Source organism: Callorhinus ursinus, unplaced genomic scaffold (assembly GCF_003265705.2).
Source record: "Callorhinus ursinus isolate GAN/ISIS: 27379988/994484 unplaced genomic scaffold, GSC_fseal_2.0 scaffold12, whole genome shotgun sequence".
Classification (NCBI taxonomy): Eukaryota; Metazoa; Chordata; class Mammalia; order Carnivora; family Otariidae; genus Callorhinus; species Callorhinus ursinus.
The window spans coordinates 57,784,535-57,798,445 of record NW_027397074.1 but is presented as its reverse complement, the minus strand read 5'-3'; the positions used below and the strand labels follow the sequence as shown (position 1 = coordinate 57,798,445).

Here is a 13,911-nt window from a genome sequence, read left to right as displayed (position 1 = left end):
AAGATGCAATAGTTATATCTTTTTCTATATCTATATCATTGTTCAGCAAGATCTATGTCATACCCTTAAGTAAAACTCTTCCTGAGTATGGTCTTATCTCCTTGTTCTCACCAATCTTCCTGTATTAGGATTTATAGTATCTCTCTCTCTGTGTCTATTTATATTCTTGTTTAGGCCAGAAATATTTTACTTTTATTTACTCATTTTTCTTTTTCTTTTTTTTTTAAGATTGATTTATTTATTTTAAAGAGTGAGAGGGTGGGAGAGAGCATGCACGCAAGGGGAGGGGCAGAGGGAGAGGGAGAAGGAGAGAAGCAGACTCCCTGCTGAGCAGGGAGCCCCACATGGGGCCTGATATCAAGACCCTGAGATCATGGGGCGCCTGGGTGGCTCAGCTGGTTGAGCAACTGCCTTCGGCTCGGGTCATGATCCTGGAGTCCCGGGATCGAGTCCCACGTCGGGCTCCCTGCTCAGCAGGGAGTCTGCTTCTCCCTCTGACCCTCTTCCCTCTCGTGCTCTCTATCTCTCATTCTCTCTCTCTCTAACAAATAAATTAAAAAAAATTAAAAAAAAAGACCTTGAGATTGTGACCTGAGCTGAAATTAAGAGATGGGCCCTTAACTGACTGAGCCACCCACGCGCCCCTATTTACTCATTTTCTTATATTTTGTATAGATTTCATAGTTTTATTTTTCATCTAACTGGAGTACCTCCTGGAAGAGTGTTTCTCAAAGGAACTTTTGCCTTAAAACTTCTGAGTTTTTATGCCCTAGAACAATTTTATTTCACACATATACTTAAAGGATATCTTATGGGCTATAAAAGTCTAAGTTCAAAGTTCTTTACCTTTAACACTTCAATTATTATCCCATTGTCTTCTTGCACTCAGTGTGGTTGAAAAATTTAATGATTGGTCTTTTGTAGATCTTTATTTTTAAACTTTTCAAATTTTATAAATGTTCTTTCTTTGCCCTCGAACCTCATACTTTGCATACCAATTATCTCCATTTTGATTTTAGTCAAAATAATTTGTCCTTTCTTGTATTTCATCTTCATTTATCATTTTGAAGATACTTATTCTGCTGATTTGTAATTCTTCTTTTGTCTAATATGTTATTTCTGTTTCATCTGATATAAAATATTGTGGTTACTGTCTTTTTAAAAATAACAACTGGATTCTTAGGTGATTAGTTTTGAAGATTCCTGGAAGCTGTGAAGCAAGATTTTGAATGGATTTTAGATCTTAAAATCAATTTAGGATAATGGAGGGACCAATGTCTTCAATAAATTAGGGTCAAAGACAGTCATGTAGGTGGATGAGAGAAATGAGGGATCGCAGTGTTAGAGAAGAAAAGAGCCTCCAAGGAGGTTGAGCTTTCACAAGTAGGAAAGAAAGGATTCTTAATGAAGTAGGAGAAACCTAGGCATATTTGTTGACAACAAGAGAAAATTAAAGATGCAGGAGAGTGGGTCGCTTATATGCAAGTTTCCAGGAAGAAAGGGGATAAATGATATATATATAATTTTTGCTCAAACTACTAGAGGTACTCCAAAGAAAAGCAGTTACCATAAACTCTGTTTAGCATCCTTCTTTCCTCAGGTCTTCTTTACATCTGTTCAGTACAAATTTGTTGTCCATGGAATGATAAATATGAATGAGAAAAATATGAAATTAAATTTTGAGTTTAGTAACAATCAAGAATATATTTTAAAACTTTCATAGACTGTACTAAACAAAAGAAAATAAAATCTGCATACTTACTATCCTAGATCCTTTAAGGATCTCTCAATGCACATGGACTAATGTCTAATGTCCAGACCACATGTGAAATCTAAAAACAAAATAAATGAACAAACAAACAAAAAAGCAGAATCAGACCTATAAATACAGAGAACAAACTGATGGTTGACAGAGGGATAAGGGGTGGAGAATGGGCAAAACGGATGAAGGGGAGTGCAAAGTATAGGCTTTCAGTTATAGAATGACTAAGTCATGGAACTAAGGGGCACAGCATAGGGAAAGGTTTCAATTGTACTGTCATAGTGCTGTATAGTGACAGATGGTAACTACACTTGCGGTGATCATAGCATAACGTATAGTCTCATCAAATCACTACGTTGTACACCTGAAACTAATGTAACATTGTGTGTCAACTACACTCAAATTTAAAAATTAAAATTAATTAACTTAAAAAATCCAGACCATTGTCAAGAGCTGCACTCTTGAAGGTGGTACTCACTAGCCCACATGCGGCTATTTAAACTTAATTTTAAATTCATTCAAATTCAATAAAATCTTTAAAATTTCAATGAGATCAAAAATTTAATTCCGGAGCCCAGGAATTTAAATAAAAACTTGAAAAGAAAAGATTTAATTCCTCAGTTAAACTAGCTATACTTCAAGTGCCCGGTCGCCATAAGTGCTTAGTTGCTACTGTATTGAACAGTGCAGATATAAGACATTTCTATGCTTGCAGAAAATTTTGTTGGACACCACTGGCCTAGAGGGTTTTACAACTGAGAGGCATACTTTTCAACTTAATCTCAAAACTGTCTCTTGCTTCATTCCCATTGACCAACATTCTTTCTCCAACATTCATCTTCCTACCTTAGAGTCTTTGTAATTTTTGCTACCTTTCCAAGAACTATTCTTCATCATGTTATTCATGTCTTTGTTCAAATATCAGTCAGTCCTTCTCTGACCATTTTCTGAAATAACACTCATTCCCATCAAGCTCTCTTCCTACCTGCTTTAATTTCTTCAGACTACTGTTTGTTGTTTAGCTGTTTATTGTGTTTCCTCATTAGCGTTATCACTCCAAGAGGGCAGAGACTTTGTGCTGGTTGCTTTTATAGCTCCAGTACTTACAACAAGGTCTTGCAATAAATATTGCTCAGCAAATATTTGTTAAATTAATATTGAAAAGTGTTCCAATTTTTTGACATATCAACTTTAGGAGTATCTTAATAGAAGTCTGAATATTTAATTCTCTAAGGTTCTCAGAAATCTTGCTTAGAAGATAATATTAACAGAATCGTAAAATATTTTCATATGTCTCTTCGAGCTTACTCCTAGTTGTTTCTGCATATGTTATAGGAAATTCAGAGTACTACAGTTGTATAAATTCAGCATTCTCATTATCTTTGAGTTTACACCATATTTTAAAATTTCACTAAAGAGAATATAATGGGAAAGAGGAGAGCTAGAGCCAGAGAGAGAAAGAGGGGGCAAGCATGGTATTTTTAAAATACAAGCCTTTATTTATTTATTTTTGGTTTGATGAGAAACTTTTCTTTGTTGTTTGAAGTTTTTATTTAAATTCTAGTTAGTTAACATGTAGTGTACTATTGATTTCAGGAATAGAATTTAGTGATTCAGCACTTACATATAACACCCAGTGCTCATCACAAGTGCCCTCCTTAATCCCCATCCCCCATTTAGCCCATTCTCTCAACCACTTACCTCCAGCAATCCTCAGTTTGTTCTTGGCAGTTACAAGTATCTTATGGTTTGTCTCCCTTCTTTTTTTTTTTTTTTTTAAGTACAAGCTTTTAAAATCTTCTCCAGCTAAAGTACAGGAGGGAAGGAAGGCTATTTTAGAAAGGAATCGAGAAAAGGAATAAAAAGCTGACTTAAATTAGGACTTTAGGGCCAGATTTCCAGAATTTCAATCCTGCCTTTGTCACTCACCAGTTTTGTCATCTGGAATGAGTTATTGAGCACTTTTTTTTCCCTCTCAGTTTCCTCATCTGTACAATGCAGGTAATGATAGTATCCACTTCATAGTTGTTGTGGAGATTAAATGAGTTGATGTATGCAAAACACAGAGAAAGTGCCTGGCATATCCCCCCCCCCGCTCCAACTATATGTTTGCTTTTGTTACTATTTAAGGTGTCAGTGATTATTGCTGTTGTTGATATTCTATTATTATTATTAGCCATTAGGGAAAGCTGGATAATATGTTTCCATGTAGTTTGTATCCATGTGGACCAATTGGCTGGTTTGACCACTGCTATTTGAATATCCACCTGTAAGATGCAATCAAAACTTTTCAAAAGGAAAGGAAAGTTTGTAGGAAGTCATCTCTCTACATGTTAATTACATGGGCTCTGGCTTGAGGCACTCCATGATAACCACTCTATTTATATAGATACTGATTTCCAAGGGACTAGCCCAGGGTGATTGCCCAGCCATCACCTGCCAGCTGGTGGAAGCAAATGCGTGGAAAAACAACACAGATCAAAGAGTGGCAGGATTTCTTCATTTTAAGTTCTAAAGTAGTCTGGGTTTTGATATACATATAACCTTAATTTCAATATTCTTTAAAACTTTTAAAGATTGCTAAATTTTTTCTCTCTGAATTCAGGCTGAAGCACAACTCTTATCATTATGCACAGTATTCTAAATGTATTATATTTTGCTAGATGGAAGACGTAATTGAGGATATAATCGGTATGGAGTCAAGTTTTAAAGAGGAAGGAACAGACTCTCCTCTGCTAATGCAAAGAACAGTAAGTGTTTCCAGACCTGAGGAGGTCAATGAGATTGAAATAAATAATGGCATCTGATGATAAAAAAAGAAATTTAATTGATTAGTAAATGGTGTCTTGGGGCGCCTGGGTGGCTCAGTTGGTTGAGCGACTGCCTTCGGCTCGGGTCATGATCCTGGAATCCTGGGATCGAGTCCCGCATTGGGCTCCCTGCTCAGTGGGGAGTCTGCTTCTCCCTCTGACCCTCTTCCCTCTCGTGCTCTCTATCTCTCATTCTCTCTCTCTCAAATAAATAAATCTTTAAAAAAAAAAGTAAATGGTGTCTTCTACATTTTGGAAACAGACACAAGATAACAGATGAATATTAGGAAATATTATTGGTGCAGAAAAAAGATTATGTAATGTTATTGAGGACGATGATACGGCTTGTGATAGTCCATCTATCTATCTATCTAATCCTTATAAACATCCATCTAATTATATATCTAATTTGCTATAGCATTTTTTGTGAGTGATTTAGTCTTCAGATTTCCTGAAACACAGCATATAATCAAAACATTCTCATAAGTTAATGCCTAAGTTTTGACAATTTTACCACAACTAACAACAATCAAATTCAGAGGCTCTACACCTCGTAGAGATAAGAAAAAATATTACAACAACAAAAAATATGACTTTACTTTAGATCCAATAACCAGAGATCAAAGATGAACTTAAGAAAAGCAGAACAGGCCTCACCCTACTTGAAGGCATGTAGACAGACATCTATGTTGCAATCAACACAAGTTCCTGGAATGATATGCAATGACCGGTGGTATCTTATCTCTTGTTTGATGGCTGTTGCCATCTCATTGTTCATTTATTAATCACTAAAAATGTTATTTGTAAAGGGCGTGCAAGGTCTTTTCACCTACTTTGAAGGGTTATTGTTGGTCGGTGTGTTTATAGTTTTGGACCTTTTAGAAAAATGAGAAAAAATAAGGAAGACTGTGATTGAGTTGTTATTTTAAACATTTCATTTTTTTTAAACATTTCATTTAAAGAAAATGAATTCTGACTATATTGTGTAGTACATCAATGTATATACATTGTGTAGTAAATCAATGAGCTGGAATATGTTAATGATGAACATTTAAATTTATGACCTTAAGAAAAAAATTGAGGAAAGTACCCCTTTTTTTCTTTTCCCTTTTTTTTTTCCCCAGACAGAATATCTAGAGAGAAGTATCTTTTTCCTCCTTTTCTCTGGTTTGCAGGACCCCCTAGAACAGGTCACTAATACTGGCATTATCTGACAAAGGTCAAATGAGGTTTAAAACCTAGTCTTTTTGCAGGTTTTATTTTTATTTTATTTTATTTTTTAAGATGGACTGACAATTCTTTCTACCTCTTCTCTCTTCAGATTCCAGGCAGCATAGTAACATGAAATCTGACTAATTCTCTAGATAAATATATGACTAATGATAATTTCTGTCTAATTTCACAGCATGAAGTTACTATTTTCTTAACTAGTATTCAACTTCCGGGTTTGAGGAAATGATATTAATTTCCTGAAATCTTTTCTTTGTATGTAGTACTCATTAAAAGTGAATACTGAAACATTCTCTTTGTCAAATTATCTTACTTGTTTTGCAGAGGCTGCATAGAATGGCTTACTCTGCAAATTGGTGGCAATAACTATCTGGAATTTGCCTTTGATAGCCAAGATGTGCTTTTAAAAAGATAGATACTACTGGCCTACCCGCACTTATACAAAGAAATATCTGTGTTGACCAATCAGCAATCATTGATAAATCTAGATCTATATATAAAACCAAAGAATTCAATTAACCAAATATATTTATTCCATATGTATTATATACAAAGCATAATACATGTACCATAGGAAACTAAAGTTGAGTAAGATGTAATTCACAAGTCAAGAGATCACATGATAGTGGGGCAGTGACAGAGGTGCTCCTGAGGGGCAGGGAGGAAGAGTGTGGATCTCAGTGTTAAACCCAGGTTCTAATCTAGATGTTGTGCAAGTCACTTAACCTCTCTGCTTTCTTCTGCATTACAAGAATAATTAAAAATTTTTATCTCCAAGGTTGTTTTTATATGAAATCTTAGTATACTACATGTGTACATTTGAAATACTAGTCAGAGAGTTGCTCTGGGGTTCAAGTGAAGGGGAAACCATATTACATTGAGATTTTTTAGAAGTGCTTTAGGAAAAGATGATGTTTGAAATATAGTTATGAGGGATAGTTAAGATTTTAAGAGGTAGCCATGAACACAGAAAAGTAGCAAGTTAAGAGAGCAACATAAGAAAAAGCAAGAGGTGAGAAAAAAGAGAATGTTTAAGAATGGCTGGTAGAACAGAGCTGGGAAACTCTGAAGGATTTTTATAGTTCATGTGGATAAAAATAAAGACCTGTTGGATTCAGAGGAATGCTTTGAGTGAGAGCATTAGCGAGTGAACTTTTGGTGCAGATGGTAGAATCTGGCTCATCTGGAGCTTAAGCATGAAAGAAATTTGTTGGTTCATGTCATGCGTAAATTCCTAAGTACTACCGCATGCAGGCAGCCCTCCGTCACTTCGCCTTTGTTTTCTTCTGTGCTGGCTTTATTCCCAGCTGTTGAGCAAACATTACCATAGCCTATTCCTAGCTATGCACATAGTTCCTTCATGTGGACCCAGTTTTTTTTTTTTTCAGACATCTACTTCTTCACAAGGAAGAGAAGTTTCTGATTAATTTAAGCCAATCTTGGTGGCCTCACTTCCCCTGGCAGAGACAGTTTTAAGAATGGGCTTGTGTTGCAATTTTGACATGTTGAGCAGCTCCCTGGGAATTTTCTTAAGTCTTTAAAGTAGACCCAAGAAAGAGAAGGGTTTTGCCTCTCCGTGATGTTGTAGGACAATGTGACTGATGTAGTCATTTTATTGCCCAGAAGCTAAATAAACTAAGGAAAACCAAAAGAAACAAAGGGAGAAGAAAAGCCAAAAGAAATGCTGCTTATATGCCCCTGGAAAATTCTTTACCTGTGGATTTCACCTTATGTAAAAATTTTTCCCCTTTATTTTATAAGCTAAGTGTGTCAGGATTTTCTGATTGCTATAGCCAAATTCATCCTAACGGATACATTCAGTCAGTCTTGGCAACCTAAGGGAAGGAGAGCATCTTTTCCCCTTCGTTCCAGTTAAATCCCTGGGATGATTCTTATGGGAGCAATGTCGTCGTATGTCTATCCCTAAGTCAATTTCTCTGGGTCTTGGGCCCACCCTCGAGCTGTGGATTGAGCAGCCCCACCCAACAAATTACCTAGACTAAGAGTGAGAACGAGAACAGGAGTTGTTACCAAAATAAATGTCAGTGAATTCTAATGAGGCTAAACCAACAGATGTCCCTATGGTAAACTTCAAAAGTGAGATATTTATCAATTAGCAATAATTATTATTAATTTCTCACCTATTACTTGAAACTCATTTTTCTACATATTTTACATATAATTTCTCTAGTTCTCTCAGAACACTGTAGAATCTCAGGTGCCCTTGACCGAGGGTGCTGTTAATCACTTTAGCAGGCTCTGGCTGTGGCGTAAGCAGAAAATCTTGGATCTCACTTAGCTAAGATTTATCTCAGGACCACTGCATATAGGCTTAACTAAAAGTCATGTTATAACTTCTGTTGATGGGAAACTTCGAAGCTGCTGAGGGGAATCTTGGACCACTTGTGGTGGTCCTTCACATTTATCCAGGTTGAATGAACTAGTTCAAAGTCTTCACAGATCAATTTAGCCCAGGTATTTCTTACTCAGAAATGAATGTTGAGTGATCAGTGACTAGAGTCAGAATAATTAAAGAGAAGTTAATCTCAGTTTCTACTAGCTATCTGTCAGCTTCTTCTTACTGCAACAACTATGTAAACGAGATTGCAAAGAGCCAAAGTGCAAGAAATGTTCAGCCAAATCAGTCATATCTTTGACAAAACCCTAACCTGTAGTTTCTCAGTCTCTTTAGTGTCAATGTATTTTTCTCTTCCTCATTTAGCCATCCCTTCACATGATGATAGCCTGGATCTTGTTATTACCATTTTTTCTATCCTATAACATTTTTATTTCATACTTTTTGACCATGACATTCTATTTGTTCAGTACCTCTGCTGTAGTGTTCTTATTTCACCAATTGTTCAAGCTCCAAATCAATGAACTCTATCACTATTTTCAATAGCTATGACTTTGCACTCACAACATTTTGAAAATTTCCTTAACCTGTCTAGAGTCCTTGGTCAAGCACTCTAACCAATTCTCTTGCAAACACTCCTAATATCTCCCTGTTTTTCTTCATTTTACTTCCCTGGCAAAACCCCTACCCTGATTAAACTTCTCTCATCTTACTCCACATCTCAACCTGAGCAGCTTAATGGATAAAATTTCACCACGTTGTTCATACTACTCACCTCAAATACATGACTGAAATTTCGCAGGGCTTTTCACCACCTATTCTACTGGTATACACAGCTATGCCCTGGTAAAAATTCTCATTAATTGAGACTGATTTTTAATATCTTTTCTTATCTCCTCAAAACTCCACAGTTCATTGTCCATTCTTCATTTTGCAGCCAATTTCTTTTTTACAATGTATTTCAAAGAGCTAATATGTGCAACACTATTGGAATTCATTCATTAGCTTGGCATCACCAATTCTACTAAACCACCTGCATCTGTTTTCATTTCTTCTGCCATCTCTCCCCAAAATAATAGCTCCAGCTCATAATCTAAAGCCAGCCCACCACCTGTGCCCTGGATCTCACTCCCACTTACTTTCTCAAGGACTTTCCTTCTCTAAATAATGAGTCCTTCTCCTACCTAATCAGTCTATTCTGATCTATGGGATTATACGTGTCAGCATTACACTGGTATTTAATGATACTCCCTAAAATTAAAACCAAACCCCCAAAACTCTCTTTGAACGCATTTTCTCTCCAGCTCCCACACTATTTCATGACTTACTTACACACAGAAGAACTTCTTGCTTCCATCTTCACCCTGCCACCATTTCCTCCCCTCCTTTTTTCAGGTCTCCAACAGAACCGTTGTCCTCTCCATTCTAAAGGAGCTCTTAAAACCATCAAAAGTAGAAGCCAGTAGCAAGTTCTTCATTCTCACCTCACTTGGCTTCTCAGTGGTATTTGCCATGGTTGACCGCTTTTCCTTCTTGAAGTATGATTTGGGATTCTCTGGCACCACATTTTCTGGTTTTATACCCACCTCCCTGGTTCTTTCTCTTCTAACAGATGTCTAAATACTCATCTGTTCCAAGGCTCAGACTTCAGCCCTCTTTTCTCATGTATGTATACATCCTACAAGTGATCTTCACCCTTCTCCAGCCTAGACCTCTCCCTATACGCTAGACTCATATATCCTACTGCTTGACATCTTTTATACTTCTTTTTTTAAAAAGATTTTTTATTTATTTATTTGACACACAGAGAGAGACAGTGAGAGGGGGAACACAAGCAGAGGGAGTGGGAGAGGGAGAAGCAGGCTCCCCGCTGAGCAGGGAGCCCAATGCGGGGCTTGATCCCAGGACCCTGGGATCATGACCTGAGCCGAACGCAGATGCTTAATGACTGAGCCACTCAGGCGCCCCATCTTTTATGCTTCTAATAGACATCTCAGACTTAATATGACCGACAGAAAGCTTTTGTCTCCCCGCACCTACCCAAGTCTACTTTTGGTTCATGTAGAACCCCTACTCCAAAAGAGTCATCTTTCTTCTCTCTCTTACTCCCACACCTCCACATCTATCAGTACATTCTAACGAGCATCCAAGATTTTCCGAAACTCACAGCTTCTTATCAGCACCTCTACTAAAACACTTTTCCAGGCTACCATCATCTCTCACTTGAACTTCAGAAACAGAATCCAGACTAACTTCCCTGCCACTTCTTGCCCCCTTACAGCTGTTCACACAATAGCCACAATGATCTGCACAAAGCAAAAATCAGATCCTGTTTTTCCTTGCTTAACATTCTGTTAACTTTCTAAAATCCTCAGAATATAATCCAGACATTTTGCCATTGTCAGCATTTCCCTTTAACTTTAGGCTCTGGTCTCAATAGCCTTCTTCCTGCTCCTTGAACATGACATGCATACTATCATCTTAAGACCACTGAACTTCTTTTTTTGTCCCAGAACTTTGCATCGCTGCCCCTTTATGTTTCCAACCTTTAGTCAATATCATCTTGTCAGAGAGGCCTTCCACAATCAGCCTAGTTAAAAGACCCCATCTCATCACTCCCTAAATCACTATCTTATTTTGATGACCTCTGACACTTATGATTAGGATTATTACTTTACTTACCTATTTATTGTGTGCTCCCACCCCTAGAATGTAAACTTCTTGAAGATAACAATTTTGTCTGGATCCCTGGAACCTAGAGCTGTGACCTGTTCATTATTTTATCCTCGGCACCTGGCACAACGCCTAGCACATCATAGGTGTTCAGCAAATGCATGTGAAATACTTCAAAATCCACACATAGTATTGAAAAAATTATTCCCATTATGCAGTAGTATTTAGTAATTTTTTTAACAGACAAAGGCAGTAGCAACGAGGATAACAACCATAGTAATAGCTACTGTGCCTTGGGTACTTGCTATGTGACAAGGGTTGTGCAGAATGCTTTTTGTGAAAAATTGCATTGATCATCACAACAAACCTATGGGAGAGAGACTAGTATTACCTGTTATCACTTTATAAATGAGGAAAGAGGCTTAGAGAAGTTCAGTAATTTGTTCCAGTTACGGTAGTTAGTGAATGGCAGGGGAGGGTTTGAATCCAGTCCTGTAGGGTACCAGATGCAACAGCAGTCCTACCCACCCTCCCATGCCATCAGCCTCAAAAGGGAGCTGTTTCCTAGTACTGTAGAATCCTAAGAGTTGTAGGGACCTCAGACTGATCAGATTCCCTACTACACACGTGCAGGTTGACTGCTTAGCCCGTGAGTTTAGATCTGTGTCCCTATAATTTTCACCCGGTGGTCTTCGTTTCACCCCTTCCTTCCCGAGACATGGTAGTGCATAATAACTCATTTTTTTTATCATAGATAGCTATTTTTTCAATCAGGTGTCTGTAAATGCTGGTGGCATTTGGCAATCTCAGTAAACTGTTATAGTTCAAGATCGTTCCAGAGATGAGGACTGAGTAAATATTAACAGCCCCTTGCGCTTGGTTGGAACTTGAGAGGACTGCATAACATCAACAAGCAAGCTTTTGTCAATCACAGTCTAGACCAGATTAGTCTTAAAGTCCAAGGAAGAGCCAAAGTCCACCTTGGCACCAAGTTTTCTGCCCAGTCCTCTCAGCTATTGTTTGCCAGTTTTTAAGGAAAAGAAAATGATGAAGTAGAAAGAGAAAAACATTGCTCTCGGGAAGGTTAGAGACACTTCAGAGTTAAAACTGGTGAGCAAGGGAATTTTTGAATTCTTTCAATGTTTGGATATGAAGCCATCTTAAATACTGAATATAAACTTTATAAACTAATAGTCAATAAAACAAGGTATGTAAAAATTGAGCTTTGAAATGCATAATATAGAATCTGCTGTACTGACAAGCTTGCTTCCTTACAAGATAGTTTTTGGTGCTCTGGATACAGTAAAAATACTGTTATAGTTTCCTCCGTAAAAAAAAATTGTTAAAAATGTTTTACTGGGACTTTTCTATCAAAAAGTGAGGGTTCCACTGGTTATTTATTGCAGTGTTTACATTAAATCAATAGCTGTTTTTATTAATTTAGTACTAAATAGATCATATGCATATAAAGTGTATGATGCAAAAGTATTTATAAGTTACCATCTCTATTTTGTGTTTTATCTTTTCTACTTAAGTTATAAGCCAGCTGGTCAAGGACAAGGGACCTTCTACTCCCGCCCAACACATTATTTTTATTCACTCATAATAGAACAAAAATAATAATAACTCAGTGGGACTTCCCTATTCAATGTTTGTCATTCAAGCCTCGTAGCCCTGCTTTTGCAAATAAAATAAAGAGGGAGATCAATGGTGTGTGTCTTAAAACTGGAAAAATCTAGTTTACTACATTTAAATGAACAAATACCCCAAAGGAAAGAAAATAATCTTTTAAATGCCAGTTTTTTATGTATGCATACATTGTGTGGTATATGCTCCCCTACAGTGCTCTCCCTTTATGCCTGATGTTTCTCTTCTTTTTATGTCTACAGTTATTCTAATAATCTCATGCTCACTTTTACCATTTTAGTTCCACAGTGAACGTCTTCACAGAAAAGAAAAATAGAAGATCCAAACAACTCAAAGTTTTCCTGCAGATTCCCATGAAACTTACACTAAATATACGATATAAATATAGATATATAGATATCACACATAAACATATATATGTAAGGGCATATGAAGTTTTTTGCTTTTAGTGTTTATACTGAAAAATTGCCTGAAAATATATAACTATGTGTATTTTCTTTCCTCTTTTGTATTTATAATGAGATTATCTGGAAGAGGGATATATCACACACACAGACCACACATACACAATATACATATATAATACATCTATACACATACATTATACATATATATATATGTACACACACACACACACACACACACACATCTCCAGAAAATTCTCAGGGTTTTAGATAAGTAATTAATTTTCATGAACATGGTAAGTAGTATATACTATTGTACTCTCCTTGCTGAGTGAATATAAATGAAGAGGGGTAAAACAATAAATATATAAACTAAAGTACTAAATTTATGGTTGAGTTTATTAGTCCTATATGTTTTGGTGAAGAGAAAAATAAACTGGGCTGGCATGAAAGACAGTGTTGGAGAAGGTTTGGACTTTAAGTTGAGCCTTAGAGAGTAGGTTGAATTTTGCTACTTGAATAAAACTGAGAAAAAAAAATGGTCCAGTGGCTTCCAACCTTTTTGCATATTCAAATCACCTCTTACCATTAAAAGTGTTAAGGCAAGGACCTTTCCAGAATAGGGTAGGTAGTAAGGAATCCAGCCTTTGTTTCAGATAGACCCAGGATTAAATCCCAGGCCCACTATTTATATAACCGTTTGATCTTGAGACAATTACTTAATTTTTCAGTTTTGATTATTTTATATTTAAAATGGGAAATATGATACCTCATAGAGTTGTTACGAAGATTACTTGAGATAATGTTATTTGTTATTATTATGGAATATACTAGCTTAATATCTGGCACATAATAAATATTCAACTGCCTATGACATAGTATATGTGTCAGGATAATATTTGTATTTTACTATATTTTAAAAAAAAATTACCAATATATAGACTCATATGTTCCTTGTGGCAACACTCTTTCCCTCCCTCCCATTGGAGTCTGAAATCTATTTTGGAAGCCATGCCATGGTATATGTGA

General features: G+C 36.5%; 1 protein-coding gene across 5 annotated transcripts in view; it reads left to right on the top strand.

Moving 5' to 3' along the window:
* The window catches only part of TFEC (transcription factor EC), a 178,008-nt gene that overhangs the window by 141,043 nt on the left and 23,054 nt on the right, over nt 1–13,911 (top strand). For 4 of the 5 annotated variants that reach the window (XM_073899097.1, XM_073899099.1, XM_073899101.1 and 1 more), the window contains one exon: nt 4,426–4,512. The exons of the other annotated variant lie outside the window; for it this stretch is intronic. In XM_073899097.1, coding sequence (XP_073755198.1) covers nt 4,426–4,512 — 87 coding nt within the window. The remainder of the gene's footprint in view (nt 1–4,425; nt 4,513–13,911) is intronic. 5 annotated transcript variants of the gene reach the window in all.